This window comes from Cherax quadricarinatus, chromosome 52 (genome assembly GCF_038502225.1).
Source record: "Cherax quadricarinatus isolate ZL_2023a chromosome 52, ASM3850222v1, whole genome shotgun sequence".
Taxonomy (NCBI): domain Eukaryota; kingdom Metazoa; phylum Arthropoda; class Malacostraca; order Decapoda; family Parastacidae; genus Cherax; species Cherax quadricarinatus.
The window spans coordinates 5,029,474-5,049,054 of record NC_091343.1 but is presented as its reverse complement, the minus strand read 5'-3'; the positions used below and the strand labels follow the sequence as shown (position 1 = coordinate 5,049,054).

The 19,581-nt window shown below is 40.2% G+C and overlaps 1 protein-coding gene across 4 annotated transcripts in view; it reads left to right on the top strand.

Moving 5' to 3' along the window:
* Exn (Ephexin) overlaps positions 1–19,581 on the top strand; it is a 742,877-nt gene that overhangs the window by 250,044 nt on the left and 473,252 nt on the right. For all 4 annotated transcript variants that reach the window (XM_070096018.1, XM_070096015.1, XM_070096017.1 and 1 more), the window contains exons 4-5: positions 11,508–11,681; positions 11,920–12,082. In XM_070096018.1, the coding sequence (XP_069952119.1) occupies positions 11,508–11,681; positions 11,920–12,082 (337 nt within the window). The remainder of the gene's footprint in view (positions 1–11,507; positions 11,682–11,919; positions 12,083–19,581) is intronic.

Sequence of the window (19,581 nt, the reverse complement as noted above, 5' to 3'; positions counted from 1 at the left end):
CAACTACCCTATTTCCAAACCAGTACTTTCCTATGTCCTTTCTAAATCTAAACTTATCTAATTTAAATCCATTACTGCGGGTTCTCTCTTGGAGAGACATTCTCAAGACCTTATTAATATCCCCTTTATTAATACCTATCTTCCACTTATACACTTCGATCAGGTCTCCCCTCATTCTTCGTCTAACAAGTGAATGTAACTTAAGAGTCTTCAATCTTTCTTCATAAGGAAGATTTCTAATGCTATGTATTAATTTAGTCATCCTACGCTGAATGTTTTCTAACGAATTTATGTCCATTTTGTAATACGGAGACCAGAACTGAGCTGCATAATCTAGGTGAGGCCTTACTAATGATGTATAAAGCTGCAGTATGACCTCTGGACTTCTGTTGCTTACACTTCTTGATATAAATCCCAGTAATCTATTTGCCTTATTACGTACGCTTAGGCATTGCTGTCTTGGTTTAAGGTTGCTGCTCACCATAACCCCCAAGTCCTTTTCGCAATCTGTATGGCTAAGTTCTACATCATTTAACTTATAAGTACTAGGGTTATGGGCACTCCCAAGCTTCAGAACCTTGCATTTATCTACATTGAACTGCATCTGCCACTTTTCTGACCAAGAATAGAGTTTGTTTAAATCCTCCTGAAGTTCCATAACATCTACGTTTGAATCAATTATCAAGATCATTGATATATATTATAAACAACAACGGGCCCAAGACTGATCCCTGTGGAACGCCACTTGTTACAGATCCCCACTCGGATTTAACCCCATTTATGGACACTGCTTCCTGTCAGTGAGCCATGACTCGATCCACGAGAGCACTTTTCCCCCAATGCCATGAGCTGCCACTTTCTTTAACAGTCTATGGTGCGGAACTCTATCAAAAGCCTTACTAAAATCTAAGTAAATAATATCAAATTCTTTATTGTGGTCAACAGCCTCAAAAGCTTTACTGAAGAAAGTTAATAAATTAGTTAGACAAGACCGGCCTCTTGTGAATCCATGCTGAGTATCATTAATCAAGCTATGCTTATCGAGATGGCTTCTTATAATCTCAGCTATAATTGACTCTAGTAATTTGCCTACAATTGAGGTCAGGCTTATTGGGCGGTAATTTGACGGTAACGACTTGTCCCCTGTTTTAAAAATAGGAGTTACATTAGCCATCTTCCACATATCAGACACTACACCTGTTTGAAGAGATAAATTAAAAATATTAGTTAATGGTTCACAGAGTTCCATTTTGCATTCCTTAAGAACCCTTGAAAAAACCTCATCAGGACCCGGCGACTTATTTTGCTTCAGTCTGTCTATCTGCTTCACAACCATCTCACTAGTGACTGTGATGTTACATAATTTATCTTCTTCTAGCCCACTGTAAAAATTAATTACTGGAATATTGTTAGTGTCTTCCTGTGTAAAAACTGAGAGAAAATAATTATTTAAAATCAAGCACATTTCATTCTCTTTGTCAGTAAGGTGCCCATAGTTATTTTTAAGGGGACCTATCTTATCTCTAACTTTTGTTCTATAGACCTGGAAAAAACTTTTTGGGTTAGTTTTAGAATCCCTAGCAACTTTAATTTCATAGTCCCTTTTAGCTTTTCTTATCCCCTTTTTAATGTCCCTCTTAATGTCAATAGACTGATTCATAAGATGACCCTCACCTCTTTTGATACGCCTATAAATTCCTTTCTTATGCCCTAGTAGATATTTGAGCCTATTATTCATCCATTTTGGGTCATTTCTATTTGATCTAATTTCTTTATATGGGATAAACGCTCTTTGAGCAGCATGTATTGTGTTCAGAAAACTGTCATATTGATAGCTCTCTTCGTTACCCCAGTCAACAGATGATAAGTGTTCTCTAAGCCCATCGTAATCTGCTAAGCGAAAATCTGGGACTGTTACTGAGTTATCGCTACTATCGTACTTCCATTCAATGCTAAATGTAATTGATTTGTGGTCGCTAGCACCCAGTTCCTCTGAAATTTCTAAATTATTAACAAGGGATTCATTGTTTGCCATAACTAAGTCAAGCAGATTATTTCTCCTTGTAGGTTCTGTCACAAACTGCTTCAAAAAACAATCCTGAAATACTTCTAAGAAGTCGTATGATTCTAAATTCCCAGTGAAGAAATTCCAATCAACATGACTAAAGTTAAAGTCTCCTAAAATTACTACATTATCGTGCCTTGTGGCCTTAACAATTTCCTCCCATAGTAGTTTCCCTTGGTCCCTATCGAAGTTTTGGGGACGGTATATCACTCCTAAAATCAGTTTTTCATGCCCCTCTGAAAATTCTATCCAAACAGACTCTGTATGTGTTACTTCAGACTTAATACCCGTTTTTATGCAACAGTTCAAGCGATCTCGGACATACAATGCCACCCCCCCCCCCCCCCCCCAATACTTCTATCTTCTTGGAACAATTTAAAACCCTGAATATGACATTCCGCAGGCATGTCCCGACTTTTTGAATTAAACCACGTCTCAGTTAAGGCAAATACATCAATGTTACCTACACTAGCAACTAATCTCAACTCGTCCATCTTATTCCTAGCATAATAAACATTGAAAGACTCTCCTTTCTCTTTACCCTTCCTGCTCATTTCTATTTTTCTACTAAACCTATTACTGTCCTTATCACCCAAGGTCCTTGGCTTTTCAATATCTATCTCGTTCTTATTATTACTAGTTCCCCTAGAACTCGTAATATTACTACACTGGGACTTCACTGTTTTCCTGCCAAAACCCATACCACTAACTATTCCTAGTTTAAAGTCCTAACTGCTCCCTCCACTGCAGTTGCAAGTGCTCCCACCCCACACCTAGATAAGTGAACCCCATCCCTAGCATACATGTCATTTCTGCCATAGAAGAGGTCCCAGTTGTCAATGAATGTTACCGCATTTTCCTTACAGTATTTGTCCAGCCAGCAATTGACACCAATTGCCCTGGACAACCATTCATTTCCAACTCCCTTGGCAAAATACCACATATGAGAGGGTTCCCACCCTTACTTCTAATTATTTCTATTGCTGACCTATACCTGCTAATCAGGTCCTCACTCCTACGTCTGCCAACATCGTTGCCTCCAGCACTGAGACAGATAATAGGATTGCTCCCATTACCTCTCATGATGTCATCCAGACGGCTAACAATATCCTCCATCCCAGCCCCAGGAAAGCAAACTCTCTGTCTCCTACTCCTGTCCTTCAAGCAGAACGCCCTATCCATATACCTAACTTGCTATCCCCAACAACAACAATATTCTTATCTTCCTTAATGTCTTTCGTCGTGACGTTCCCAGTAGTCGACTCACATTCGTCGGGTAGCACTGAGAATGTATTGGATGTTTCCACAACAGTTTCCACGGCAGTCTCTTTCTTCTTCATCGTTTCTACCTTTCCATTCGTCTTCTTGATCGTCAACTTCTTTCCCTGCTGTCCAGCCACTGACCAGTTTCCCTTCTTGACCTGAGGACTCAAAACAGGGGGACTACTCCGAATCTTTTTGTTTTCCTCGGTCAGTCGCCGAATTTCCATATTCGCCAACCTCAATTCTTTCTTAAGCTGTTCGTAAAGTTGCTCAATGGAGGGCATCTTGCTTCAATTCTAGAGAGCGCGCAAACAGGTCTTCACAGAGCCTAGTACACGTCAACACTGCGCAAAAGCCAACTCATTCAGGAGCTACTGCGCAGCACGTCCGCACGGCCCAATAGCGATGAGGATGGAGGAAATTTCCTCTTATCTCTATGGGGAAGTGGAACAGAATTCATCTTCCATAAGCCATGCGTGTCATAAGAGTCGACTAAAATACCAGGAACGAGGGACTAATAACCCCTTCTCGTGTATACATTACTAAAGTTAAAATGAGAAACTTTTGTTTTTCTTTTTGGGTCACCTTGCTTCGCTGGGACATGGCCGATTTCTTGTAAGAATATATATATATATATATATATATATATATATATATATATATATATATATATATATATATATATATATATATATATATATACATATATATATATATATATATATATATATACATATATATATATATATATATATATATATATATATATATATATATATATATATATACATATATATATATATATATATATATACATATATATATATATATATATATATATATATATATATATATATATTATTTATAGATGGGGTTGTAAGAGAAGTAAATGCGAGGGTCTTGGCAAGAGGCGTGGAGTTAAAAGATAAAGAATCACACACAAAGTGGGAGTTGTCACAGCTGCTCTTTGCTGATGACACTGTGCTCTTGGGAGATTCTGAAGAGAAGTTGCAGAGATTGGTGGATGAATTTGGTAGGGTGTGCAAAAGAAGAAAATTAAAGGTGAATACAGGAAAGAGTAAGGTTATGAGGATAACAAAAAGATTAGGTGATGAAAGATTGAATATCAGATTGGAGGGAGAGAGTATGGAGGAGGTGAACGTATTCAGATATTTGGGAGTGGACGTGTCAGCGGATGGGTCTATGAAAGATGAGGTGAATCATAGAATTGATGAGGGAAAAAGAGTGAGTGGTGCACTTAGGAGTCTGTGGAGACAAAGAACTTTGTCCTTGGAGGCAAAGAGGGGAATGTATGAGAGTATAGTTTTACCAACGCTCTTATATGGGTGTGAAGCGTGGGTGATGAATGTTGCAGCGAGGAGAAGGCTGGAGGCAGTGGAGATGTCATGTCTGAGGGCAATGTGTGGTGTGAATATAATGCAGAGAATTCGTAGTTTGGAAGTTAGGAGGAGGTGCGGGATTACCAAAACTGTTGTCCAGAGGGCTGAGGAAGGGTTGTTGAGGTGGTTCGGACATGTAGAGAGAATGGAGCGAAACAGAATGACTTCAAGAGTGTATCAGTCTGTAGTGGAAGGAAGGCGGGGTAGGGGTCGGCCTAGGAAGGGTTGGAGGGAGGGGGTAAAGGAGGTTTTGTGTGCGAGGGGCTTGGACTTCCAGCAGGCATGCGTGAGCGTGTTTGATAGGAGTGAATGGAGACAAATGGTTTTTAATACTTGACGTGCTGTTGGAGTGTGAGCAAAGTAACATTTATGAAGGGATTCAGGGAAACCGGCAGGCCGGACTTGAGTCCTGGAGATGGGAAGTACAGTGCCTGCACTCTGAAGGAGGGGTGTTAATGTTGCAGTTTAAAAACTGTAGTGTAAAGCACCCTTCTGGCAAGACAGTGATGGAGTGAATGATGGTGAAAGTTTTTCTTTTTCGGGCCACCCTGCCTTGGTGGGAATCGGCCGGTGTGATAATAAAAAAAAAAAATAATATATATATATATATATATATATATATATATATATATATATATATATATATATATATATATATCACTCCCATATGGTAAACATGAGGAAATTAAAACTTCATCAGAGTACAAAACAAATTCCTTCCACAAAATAGAGCGAAACACCAACGTCAAAGACCTGGGAGTGATCATGTCGGAGGATCTCACCTTCAAGGACCATAACATTGTATCAGTCGCATCTGCTAGAAAAATGACAGGATGGATAATGAGAACCTTCAAAACTAGGGATGTCAAGCCCATGATGACACTTTTCAGGGCGTTTGTTCTATATAGGCTGGAATATTGCTGCACACTAACAGCACCTTTCAAGGCAGGTGAAATTGCTGACCTAGAAAATGTACAGAGAACCTTCACGGCACGCATAACGGAGATAAAACACCTCAATTACTGGGAGTGCTTGAGGTTCCTGAACCTGTACTCCCTGGAACGCAGGCGGGAGAGATACATGATTATATACACCTGGAAAATCCTAGAGGGACTAGTACCGAACTTGCACACGAAAATCACTCACAAAGAAAGCAAAAGACTTGGCAGACGATGCAACATCCCCCCAATGAAAAGCAGGGGTGTCACTAGCACGTTAAGAGACCATACAATAAGTGTCAGGGGCCCGAGACTGTTCAACTGCCTCCCAGCATACATAAAGGGGATTACCAATAGACCCCTGGCTGTCTTCAAGCAGGCACTGGACAAGCACCTAAAGTCGGTAGCTGACCAGCCGGGTTGTGGCTCGTACGTTGGATTGCGTGCAGCCAGCAGTAACAGCTTGGTTGATCAGGCTCTGATCCACCAGGAGGCCTGGTCACAGACCGGGCCAATGGGGCGTTGACCCCCGGAACTCTCTCCAGGTAAACTCCAGGTATATATATATATATATATATATATATATATATATATATATATATATATATATATATCTATATCTATAGATATATTGATGAAATCACGAAACAAGTGATTTTGAACCATTAACAGAACTGCAGCTGGCCAGGACTCGATCCTGCGTTCCCATGCTCAAGAGAATTTATGGTTCGGTAGATAGTGATGCGTACTGTGTTCAGTTCTCACAGGGCTGGGCATGGGAATGCAGGATCGAGTGCTGGCCAGCCACAATCCTGTGATATATATATATATATATATATATATATATATATATATATATATATATATATATATATATATATATATATATATATATATATATATATATATATATATATATATATATATATATATATATATATATATATATATATATGCGCAAAACAACCACTGTGAAAGAATAATGAAATTCCAAGCGCTTTCGTGAGTACTCACGAAAGCGCTTGGAATTTCATTATTCTTTCACACTGGTTGTTTTGCATATTCTGAAATCACCTGTTTACTGTGATCTTATTGCTTCAGAGTGTGTCAGGGAAGGATAGAGCCCGCCTGCTGGCAGTGAGAGCCCCTCATGCTGGGGACTTTCTGTTGGCTGTTCCCAACTCCAGCCTTGGCACACGCCTCGACCCACAGACCATCCGCATCGGTGTTGCCCTTCGACTTGCCGCCCCTATTCTCGCCGAACACAGGTGTATTTGTGGCAGTGAAGCAGCAGACCGATTCGGGTACCATGGTCTTGTGTGCCGTAAATCCGAGGGAAAGATTGCAAGACATGAGGAGGTTAATAACATTATCAAGAGGAGCCTCACAACAGCTGGATGCCCAGCAGTAAGGGAGCCACCCCAACTATGCAGATCTGATGGCAGCCAGAAGCGTCCAGATGGTATCACCCTTCAAGCCTGGACAGATGGGAAGCAGGTGGTGTGGGACTATACATGTGCATCTACCTTGGCTGATACCTATCTCCAATACACCAGGGAGGAAGGAGGGGCAGCTGCCAGCTTTAGGGAGTCCCAAAAGTCTAGAAAATATGGAGAACTTGCCCATCATTATATGTTTGTTCCCATAGGCTCAGAGACCCTTGGCTCATGGGGAAAGAGTGCATCTAATTTCCTTAAGGAGCTGGGAAAAAGACTCATCAGGGTAACTAGGGATCCCAGGGCAGCTAGTTTTCTGTTCCAGCGGCTCAGTGCGGCTGTTCAAAGGGGTAATGCATGCTGCATTTTGGACACACGCCCCAGCTCTGAGGAGCTGGATGAGATTTTCGCCTTATAATCGGTGATACACACGTAACAACATGTACCGTATATGCCACCTTTATATCAACAATGTATCTCTTAAATCTTCTGTGCCATATTATGTAATATAATATATATATATATATATATATATATATATATATATATATATATATATATATATATATATATATATATATATATATATATAGTATATATATTCTCTCTACAGAACCCAGAGGTCAGTGCTTGAAAAATCTTTATTTTGACAAGCTAAATTTTTCTTACTGTCGTGAACGTAACCGGACAGGAGAGGTGTGAAAGTTGTCTTGTGGCGAGGTGGTCAAGTCTGTTCCTCACACAGAGAACTTCACCAGTTCGAAACCATACTGTTCTTTCTTCATAAATCACGTAACTACTTTCATCAATAACATAAATCACGTAACTATTTTCATCACTAACATAAATCACGGAACTACTTTCATCACTAACATAAATCACGTAACTACCTTCATCACTAACATAAATCACGGAACTACTTTCATCACTAACATAAATCATGTAACTACCTTCATCACTAACATAAATCACGTAACTACGTTCATCAACATAAATCACGTAACTACCTTCATCAGTAACATAAATGACGTAACTACCTTCATCACTAACATAAATCACGTAACTACCTTCATCACTAACATAAATCACGTAACTACCTTCATCACTAACATAAATCACGGAACTACATCACTAACATAAATCACGTAACTACCTTCATCACTAACATAAATCACGGAACTACCTTCATCACTAACATAAATCACAGAACTACATCACTAACATAAATCACGTAACTACCTGCATCACTAACATAAATCACGGAACTACCTTCACTAACATAAATCACGGAACTACCTTCATCACTAATATAAATCACGGAACTACCTTCATCAGCATAAATCACGAAACTACCTTCACCACTAACATAAATCACGGATCTACCTTCATCACTAACATAAATCACGGAACTACCTTCATCACTAACAAAATCACGAAACTACCTTCATCACTAACATAAATCACGGTACTACCTTCATCACTAAGAAAATCACGAAACTACCTTCATCACTAACATAAATCACGGAACTACCTTCTCCACTAACATAAATCATGTAACTATTTTCATCACTAACATAAATCACGGAACTACCTTCATCACTAACATAAATCACGGAACTACCTTCATCACTAACATAAATCACGAAACTACCTTCACCACTAACATAAACCACGGATCTACCTTCATCACTAACATAAATCACGGAGCTACCTTCACTAACATAAATCATGAAACTACCTTCATCACTAACATAAATCACGGAACTAAATTCATCACTAACACAAATCACGGAACTATCTTCATCAATAGTATAAATCACGGAACTACCTTCATCAGTAACATAAATCACGGAACTACCTTCATCAATAACATAAATCACGTAACTACCTTCATCACTAGCATAAATTACGGAACTACCTTCATCGCTAATATAGATCACGGAACTACCTTCATCAATAACATAAATCACGTAACTACCTTCATCAATAACATAAATCACGGAACTACCTTCATCACTAACATAAATCACGGAACTACCTTCATCACTAACATAAATCACGGAACTACCTTCATTAATAACATAAATCTCGGAACTACCTTCATCACTAACAAATCACGAAACTACCTTCATCACTAACATAAATAACGGAACTACCTTCATCACTAGCATAAATCACGAAACTACCTTCATCACTAACATAACGGAACTACCTTCATCACTAGCATAAATCACGAAACTACCTTCATCACTAATATAAATAACGGAACTACCTTCATCACTAATATAAATAACGGAACTACCTTCATCACTAGCATAAATCACGGAACTACCTTCATCACTAGCATAAATCACAGAACTACCTTCATCATTAATATAAATCACGGAACTACCTTCATCACTAGCATAAATCACGGAACTACCTTCATCACTAGCATAAATCACGGAACTACCTTCATCACTAGCATAAATCACAGAACTACCTTCATCATTAATATAAATCACGGAACTACCTTCATCACTAATATAAATCACGAAACTACCTTCATCACTAACATAAATCACGGAACTACCTTCATCACTAGCATAAATCACGGAACTACCTTCATCACTAGCATAAATCACGGAACTACCTTCATCACTAGCATAAATCACAGAACTACCTTCATCACTAACATAAATCACGGAACTACCTTCATCACTAACATAAATCACGGAACTACCTTCATCACTAGCATAAATCACGGAACTACCTTCATCACTAGCATAAATCACAGAACTACCTTCATCACTAACATAAATCACGGAACTACCTTCATCACTAACATAAATCACGGAACTACCTTCATCACTAGCATAAATCACAGAACTACCTTCATCATTAATATAAATCACGGAACTACCTTCATCACTAATATAAATCACGAAACTACCTTCATCACTAACATAAATCACGGAACTACCTTCATCACTAGCATAAATCACGGAACTACCTTCATCACTAGCATAAATCACGGAACTACCTTCATCACTAGCATAAATCACAGAACTACCTTCATCACTAACATAAATCACGGAACTACCTTCATCACTAACATAAATCACGAAACTACCTTCATCACTAGCATAAATCACGGAACTACCTTCATCACTAGCATAAATCACGGAACTACCTTCATCACTAGCATAAATCACAGAACTACCTTCATCACTAACATAAATCACGGAACTACCTTCATCACTAACATAAATCACGGAACTACCTTCATCACTAGCATAAATCACAGAACTACCTTCATCATTAATATAAATCACGGAACTACCTTCATCACTAATATAAATCACGAAACTACCTTCATCACTAACATAAATCACGGAACTACCTTCATCACTAGCATAAATCACGGAACTACCTTCATCACTAGCATAAATCACGGAACTACCTTCATCACTAGCATAAATCACAGAACTACCTTCATCACTAACATAAATCACGGAACTACCTTCATCACTAACATAAATCACGGAACTACCTTCATCACTAGCATAAATCACGGAACTACTTTCATCACTAGCATAAATCACAGAACTACCTTCATCACTAACATAAATCACGGAACTACCTTCATCACTAACATAAATCACGGAACTACCTTCATCACTAGCATGAATCACAGAACTACCTTCATCATTAACATAAATCACAGAACTACCTTCATCACTAATATAAATCACGAAACTACCTTCATCACTAATATAAATCACGGAACTACCTTCATCACTAGCATAAATCACGGAACTACCTTCATCACTAGCATAAATCACAGAACTACCTTCATCACTAGCATAAATCACAGAACTACCTTCATCACTAACATAAATCACGGAACTACCTTCATCACTAACATAAATCACGGAACTACCTTCATCACTAATATAAATCACGGAACTACCTTCATCACTAACATATCGTGACTTTTCACCACTATAATAAACCACTTGACTCCATTATTAACATAAACCACGTATTCGTTAAGATAAACCACGTCACTCCATTACTCAGATAAATAATGTGATTCTCTTCATCACTAACATTAATCACGTGACTCATCACTAAGATAAATCACGTGAATGTCTTCATTACTAAGATAAGTCACGTGACTGTCTTCATCACTAAGATAAATCACTTGACTCTCTTCATCACTAAGATAAATCACGTGAATGTCTTCATCACTAAGATAAGTCACGTGACTGTCTTCATCACTAAGATAACTCACTTAACTCTCTTCATCACTAAGATAAATCACGTGGCTGTCTTCATCACTAAGTCACGTGACTGTCATAACTAAGATAAATCACGTGACTCATCATCACTAACTCATCACAACTTGTTAATAACTTAACAGATGGTTGTGAGGGCGGCGTTCACGAGGTGTTCTCGTATAAGCTGACTCGTATTGGAGGAACCTTAGAGTCCACGCCCGTTGAGCCCACTCCCGCCACCCCCGCCACGCCCGCCACCCCAACAACCCCTACCACGCCCAGCACTCCGGGCTCTACCCTCCGTACTAGGTTATATGGTGAGTGCTTCATTATTGTTTTCTTCAGTAACGTAGTGTACTAGTTATATGTAGCAGAAGCTCCAGGTGTGTGTGTATGTGCTTGTGTGTATACTCACCTAATTGTGGCTGCAGGGGTCAAGTCATAGCTCCTGCCCCGCCTCTTTGTTGTGTGTGTGTAAGTAGATTTTCTCTTGATTGTGTTGTCCCTGCATTGTAATATTTAGGTAATTTTTTGTATCGTTTTGTATGTTTTCAGGAGGAGGATTGGTGGCGGTGGGCGGGGAGAGTGCCCACTCCCCGTCACTCTCACCCACGGAGGGTAAGAGTGAAACCTCCGACGAGTGGATGGATGTTAGTGACACAGAGACTGATGACACCAGTGCCAGTGATCCCATCACCATCACTACACAGATACCTCTGTGAGTACACCTCTTGTTAAGAATGCTTCACCTGTTTTGAAGTCGTATTAAGGGATAAATACTTCTAATGTTCAAGAATTGTACGATATATCACTCAAAGATGTCCACTTGTTTGAATATTAGGCCATCATGCTAGACACTAATACCGTGTTTACGTCTTGTGTTGCATTAAGTGCCATATTGTCTTGCGTACTTAGGCTGGCCACACCATATATGATGTTGACAACGTGTTGGGTTACCAGCTGATTTCTGAAACAAAGCTGCTTCTCGTCAAGAAGATGGTGGTAATCCAAGTCGTAGTTTAATCTGTTAGAGATTATTTTCTCAAAAGCCTACCACTGATATACCTAAGAGAGAGATGGGCCTGTGGTTCTCGGGTTTTTGCTCATCCTTGTTGGGCTTAGCAATGAATATTTTTTTTTTCTGTTTTTGCTTTCTTGAATACATCTGGGAAGTAACCTAAAGCCACTGTGGCATTGTAAATGTTAAGCAATAATTACTTGCAGATTATGGGTAGGTATTTTACTGCTTTGTTATTATTCCTGAGAGCCCCGGAGCTTTGTTTCTTGATCTACCGATAACGAGTCTCATCTGAAGGGTCACAGGTGGGTCTGGTGAGGGGTTAACCATATCTCTTGTAGTTAAAGATTTGAAAATTATAAACATTTTCATCTCTCACTGGTTTACTCCGCTATTATGGGAGAGGATGTTTTCTCACACAGATGCCATGAGGTTTCCTTCATCTTGGTGATCATCAGTGATGATCGTTTCTTCAGTCTTCGTCTCTGAATGTGAATTCCAGATACGTAATGAAACTAGCTGAGGCTCCATGAGGTGGTTGTACTCTCCAGAAGTGAGCAGGCTGTCTCTTGTACTACTTTCCCTGGTAGACAAATTATTTCCAGATATGCTTTTTGTGGACCGTTGTTGGGGCAGTAAGTTGTACCCTCAGCGTGTGCAAAGTTAATGTTATGGGTTGGTCTGTCTGGTTCTGTCTGATGTATTCATCTACTAACTTACTCATTTTATCTCGCATTTCTCCAGTCGGTTTATATACCCTGATGGATGCTCGCCGAAGTATCTTATCGTGTATGATTCTCATAGCTTGGTCAATGGTGGTAGAATCTCAAGGACGATAAGCTGATTGTTCAACAGAAGAATTTCCTGTATGAATCGAAGCCTAGAGATTAAAGGCCGGTTTAAAGTATTGCAAGGAAACAGAACGGTTTGGCTTACAATTGAATTAAAAAGAAAATGAATTTGGTTCAATCCAACGTTTCCCTCAGAGGGACACCCATTAGTGGAACAGGTCACAGTCCCTGGTTAAAACATCTGGCGTCCCTGAACCAAGTCCTCTTAATATCTTCAAGAATGACTCTTCTAATGTCGGGTGTTTTAGAAGTACGATGTTAGAGTTGCTTACATTTGTGTGGTCCCTAGATTTCTTGGCTTGACCACAGACTCCTAGGACGCCCCGGACATTGCACTTAGTGACCGGGATACAACTGTTTTCACAACATGATACACGAGGCAGTAACCTTGCTGGCTAGATTGAGTAATAGTACAGGTATAGCCTAAAGGAAATACGTGTCACACTAATACACCACATGTGCTACACTCCCAGGGAAGCAGCAAGACAGCCAGGCAGCCAGGACTGGACGACTCGGAATAACGTCAAGGAGACAGGAGCTTGGCCGAGCAAACCAAGTGTAAATTTATTGTTGCAGTAACTACGTAAAAATGGGTTCATCCATCATAAAATTGGTGTATTGTACTGATGTTAAATGACATTAACTAAATTTAGGCTGGCCTATGTTAGACTGGACAGAATTAAGATAAATTGTGTTCCGTTAATTTTAGCAAAATAAAGTTGTTAAGTTAATTAATTCAGTGCTGTATTATCCTTTCTGGTTTAGTGCTTAATTTGATTACATAATTAGCATTATTATTAATTCATAAAAAATATGTATATTAATGAAATAGATAAAATTTTCTTAATGTATTTTGGACATTGGTTTATTTCAAAGTGTATAAACTAAGGGAGGAAGAAGTTCGGGTGAGATATATGCAACTATTGGCAGAAAGGTGGGCTGGTGCAAGTATGAGTAGTGGGGGGGTTGAAGAAGGTTGGAATAATTTTAAAAATGCAGTATTAGAATGTGGGGCAGAAGTTTGTGGTTATAGGAGGGTGGGGGCAGGAGGAAAGACGAGTGATTGGTGGAATGATGAAGTAAAGGGTGTGATAAAAGAGAAAAAGGTAGTTTGTGAGAGGTTTTTACAAAGCAGAAGTGTTATAAGAAGAGCAGAGTATATGGAGAGTAAAAGAAAGGTGAAGAGAGTGGTGAGAGAGTGCAAAAGGAGAGCAGATGATAGAGTGGGAGAGGCACTGCCAAGAAATTTTAATGAAATTAAAAAAAAAAATTGGAGTGAGATAAACAAGTTAAGAAAACCTAGAGAACCAGTGGATTTGTCAGTTAAAAACAGAGTAGAGGAGTTAGTAGATGGGGAGATGGAGGTATTGGGTAGATGGCAGGAATATTTTGAGGAACTTTTAAATGTCGACGAAGAAAGGGAGGCAGTAATTTCATCCACTGGCTAGGGAGGTATATCATCTTTTAGGAGTGAAGAAGAGCAGGATGTGAGTGTGGGAGAGGTGCGTGAGGCATTACGTAGAATGAAAAGGGGGTAAAGCAGCTGGAACTGATGGGATCATGACAGAAATGTTAAAAACAGGGGGGAGGGACATAGTGTTGGAGTGGTTGGTATTTTTGTTTAATAAATGTATGAAAGAGGGGAAGGTACCTATGGATTGGCAGAGATTATGTATAATTCCTTGATATAAAGGGAAGGGGGACAAAGGAGATTGTAAAAATTATAGAGGAATAAGTTTACTGAGTATACCAGGAAAAGTGTACGGTAGGGTTATTATTGAAAGAATTAGAGGTAAGACAGAATGTAGGATTGCAGATGATCAAGGAGGTTTCAGAGTGGGTAGGGGATGTGTAGATCAAGTGTTTACATTGAAGCATATTTGTAAACAGTATTTAGATAAAGGTAGGGAAGTTTTCATTGCATTTATGGATTTAGAAAAGGCATGTGATAGAGTGGATAGGGGATCAATGTGGCAGATGTTGCAAGTATATGGGATAGGTAGTAAGTTACTAAATGCTGTAAAGAGTTTTTATGAGGAAGTGAGGCTCAGGTTAGGGTGTGTAGAAGAGAGGGAGACTACTTCCCGGTAAAGGTGGGTCTTAGACAGGAATGTGCAATGTCACCATGGTTGTTTAATATATTTATAGATGGGGTTGTAAAAGAAGTAAATGCTAGGGTACTGGGGAGAGGGGTGGGATTAAATTATAGGGAATCAAATCCAAAATGGGAATTAACACAGTTGCTTTTTGCTGATGATACTGTGCTTATGGGAGATTCTAAAGAAAAGTTGCAGAGGTTAGTGGACAAGTTTGGGAGAGTGTGTAAAGGTAGAAAGTTGAAAGTGAACATAGAAAAGAGTAAGGTGATGAGGGTATCAAATGATTTAGATAAAGAAAAATTGGATATCAAATTGGAGATTAGTAGTATGGAAGAAGTGAATGTTTTCAGATATTTGGGAGTTGACGTGTCAGTGGATGGATGTATGAAGGATGAGGTTAACCATAGAATTGATGAAGGAAAAAAGGCGAAATGGTGCATTGAGGTATATGTGGAAACAAAAATCATTATCTATGGAGGCAAAGAAGGGAGTGTATGAAGGTATAGTGGTACCAACACTCTTATATGGGTGTGAAGCTTGGGTTGTAAATGCTGCAGCGAGGAGGCGGTTGGAGGCACTGGAGATGTCCTGTCTAAGGGCAGTGTGTGGTGTAAATATTATGCAGAGACTTCTGAGTGTGGAAATTAGGAAAAGGTGTGGAGCTAATAAAAGTATTAGAGGGCTGAAGAGGGATTGTTGAGATGATTTGGTTATTTAGAGAGAATGGATCAAAGTAGAATGACATGGAAAGCATATAAATCTGTAGGGGAAGGAAGGCGGGGTAGGGGTCGTCCTCGAAAAGGTTGGAGGGAGGGGGTAAAGGTTTTGTGGGCAAGGGGCTTGGACTTCCAGCAAGCATGCGTGAGCGTGTTAGATAGGAGTGAATGGAGACGAATGGTATTTGGGACCTGACGAGCTGTTGGAGTGTGAGCAGGGTAATATTTAGTGAAGGGATTCAGGGAAACTGGTTAATTTTATATAGCCGGACTTGAGTGCTGGAAATGGGAAGTACAATGCCTGCACTTTAAAGGAGGGGTTCGGGATATTGGCAGTTTGGAGGGATATGTTGTGTATCTTTATACGTATATGCTTTTAAACTGTTGTATTCTGGGCACCTCTGCAAAAACAGTGATTATGTGTGAGTGAGGTGAAAGTGTTGAATGATGATGAAATTATTTTCTTTTTTGGGATTTTCTTTCTTTTTGGGTCACCCTGCCTCGGTGGGAGACGTCCAACTTGTTAACATATATATATATATATATTATATATATATATATATATATATATATATATATATATATATATATATATATATATATATATATATATATATATATTCCTGGGGACCCTCATCCTCAGAGAAAAGAATAAACTTGCTTCAGGGAAATCTCAAGGTTCTCCCTAAAGCTGTTTGAAAATTTTCTCCAGACTTTGCAAAAACACCATAAGTGTCCGGGGCCCAAAACTGTTCAACAGCCTCCCATCAAGCATTAGGGGAATTGCCAATAAACCCCTGGCTGCCTTCAAGAGAGAGCTGGACATATACCTAAAGTCAGTGCCGGATCAGCCGGGCTGTGGCTCGTACGTTGGACTGCGTGCGGCCAGCAGTAACAGCCTTGTTGATCAGGCCCTGATCCATCGGGAGGCCTGGTCATGGACCGGGCCGCGGGGGCGTTGATCCCCGGAATAACCTCCAGGTAACCTCCAGGTAACCCCCCTATATATTCCACATATGCTTTATTTAAAACAAGATACATTGACAAAATACATTGACAAAAATATAATATGGGGTAAAACAACATAGATAACAACTCAGAGCTACATCTCGAATACTTCGTCCAGCTCCCCGGCAGTGGGCCGCGTGCCCAGAATGCTGTAGGCATTTCCTCTCTGGATCGCGACACTGAGTCTCTGAAAGAGGAAGCTGGTCCCTCTGTGGTCCTTGGTTTCTATGATGAGTTTATCACCCATGCTCCAAGGGTCTCCGACCCTATTGGGATGAAGTTATAGCAAGGGGAAAGGTCTTCATATTTGCGGGTCTTCTGGGTCTCCCTGTGGCTGGCAGCTCCACCCTCTTCAGCTACAGAGTATGACAAGTAGGTGTCTGCCAATGTGGCAGCACAGGTATAGTCCCAGGCAATCTGCTTTCCATCCTTCCAGGGTACCATAGTAGCTTCATCAGGATACTTTTGACTTCCGTCAGACCTCTGCACCTGGGGTTCCTGTTGAGCTGGGCAATGGGCTGTGGTGAGGCTTCTCTTTATGATGTCATTGACCTCCTCATGTCTGGCATACTTCCCTTCTGATGTGTGACACATGAGACCATGAAGCCCAAATTGATCAGCCGTCGCCCTGCCGCAAATACACCTATGTTCGGTGAGGATGGGGGCGGTTAGGCGAAGAGCAATACCAATCCGAATGGCCTGTGGGTTGAGTCGAGTCCCCAGGGAGGAATTGGGAACAGCTAGAAGGAAATCTCCTGAGTGTGGTGCCTTCACCGCTAGGAGATGAGCTTTGTCATTTCCTGAAGCGTTGGTGAGCATTGTGTTGGCGATTTTTTCCATGATCGGTTTGTCCCAGTGGGACTGTTTGTGCTCTTTGGGAGGAGCTGGTCTACTGGAGGAGTCTGCTAGGGTGTCCCACTGCATCGCTGCTTCAGTAAACCTGGGGTCTTGAGCTCCTACCATGTCTCTCAAGCGTTCGGGGACAATCTTCTTGGCTAACGCAGTGGAAGCCAAACACATAGAGAGAAAAGCGGGTAAAGCTACACGCGTTGCTGTTGCGCACCCTTATACCTCCCAGTCACACTGGAAAGGTTGCCTGATCCCATTGCCTATCCTCTAATGACAGGGTCAGTGCCTTCTTCAAGGTTGGTCTCAGGTGTGCATCATATTCGTCGAGTGTTGGGTTGTCAAAAGAGGGTGCGCACCTCAGGAAGTGAGTCTTGGCATAGTAAGACACCTTGTGAGGAGATACAGAACATCATGGGCATCAAGATCGCTTATTCTCTCCTCCATTCTCATGGTCATTCAATTTGTCCTTGAGAACAGTGTGGATGGCCTGGTGACCCAGCGGTGTTCCCAAGAGGGTACTGTTGGACGGAGTGGTAGTAGAGAGGAGGGACGATTCTTCACGCGGCATTGATTATTTCCTGGTTCACTGTAATGATTTCACACTTGGAGGGATTGAGGATGAGTCCCAAGTTTTCTCCCTGTGTTTTCACCAGTTATAGGTCCTCTAACAGGGATTCTTCAGTACCTGCCAGAGTGCCATTATCCAGGTACCAGATGTTGAGCTCGCTGCATAGACTGGAAGTTCTCTTACTGCCAAGCAGAAGAGAAGTGGAGCAAGTGGGTCACCCTGCTGAACACCCTCTGATGAGAGAATTTCATGTTTTCCAAACAAAATAATTGAGGGTTTGCTGTAGCTGGCTGAAATGAAGGGAAAAAGACTTGGGGAACCGATCCCGAATGGGGATCGGTATATATACTGTATCAAGATTTTTAAATACAACTTTGATATTAAAAGTCTTAAGAAGAGAAGGTATATCAACTAAGTTTTCATGGTAAGGGAGAACCAACATATTTTTAGTTGAATAAGGTTGATTGTCCCTTTTTGGATTGTAAAAAGTATTTCTAGTAATTTTAAAAGATTTATCAATTACGTTTCTTGGGTATTTTATATCATTAGCTATTTCATAAATTTTGGATATTTCTTCATCTATGAAGGCATATCAACCAAGCTGATATGCCTTCTCTTCTTAAGACTTTTAATATCAAAGTCGTATTTAAAAATCTTGATATAGTATAAAGAAACTTTTGATAAAGAATTCCCCCCAAAATGCTGTCGGATGTGCCTATAAGATTCCCTGTAAAGTTTGCGATAAAGTTCATGTCGATCAAACTGGTAAAAGTCTCGAACTGTCTTGCCAAAGACGTGACTACACTACAGTTACACACTTCACAAGGACGAAGTGCAAGTCAGTGAGCGTCTCGTACAAGCTGGGCTCTGCCATTGTTTTTATTACGTCAGCAAGACTGATACTTCAATAGACGAGATGTCTTGTGTTAGCGTGTGACCACAGCCACTGTCTAAACATGTTAATGAGAGTGGAAACTCAAACTTAAGTTCATATCAGCCATACGTTCATTTTGGTCTCTACACTACACAAGTAGTAACATTTTGGTCTCCCACATTACACAGGTAGTGACACTAGTAGTTTCTGATTGTGATAAATATTAATAGTGAA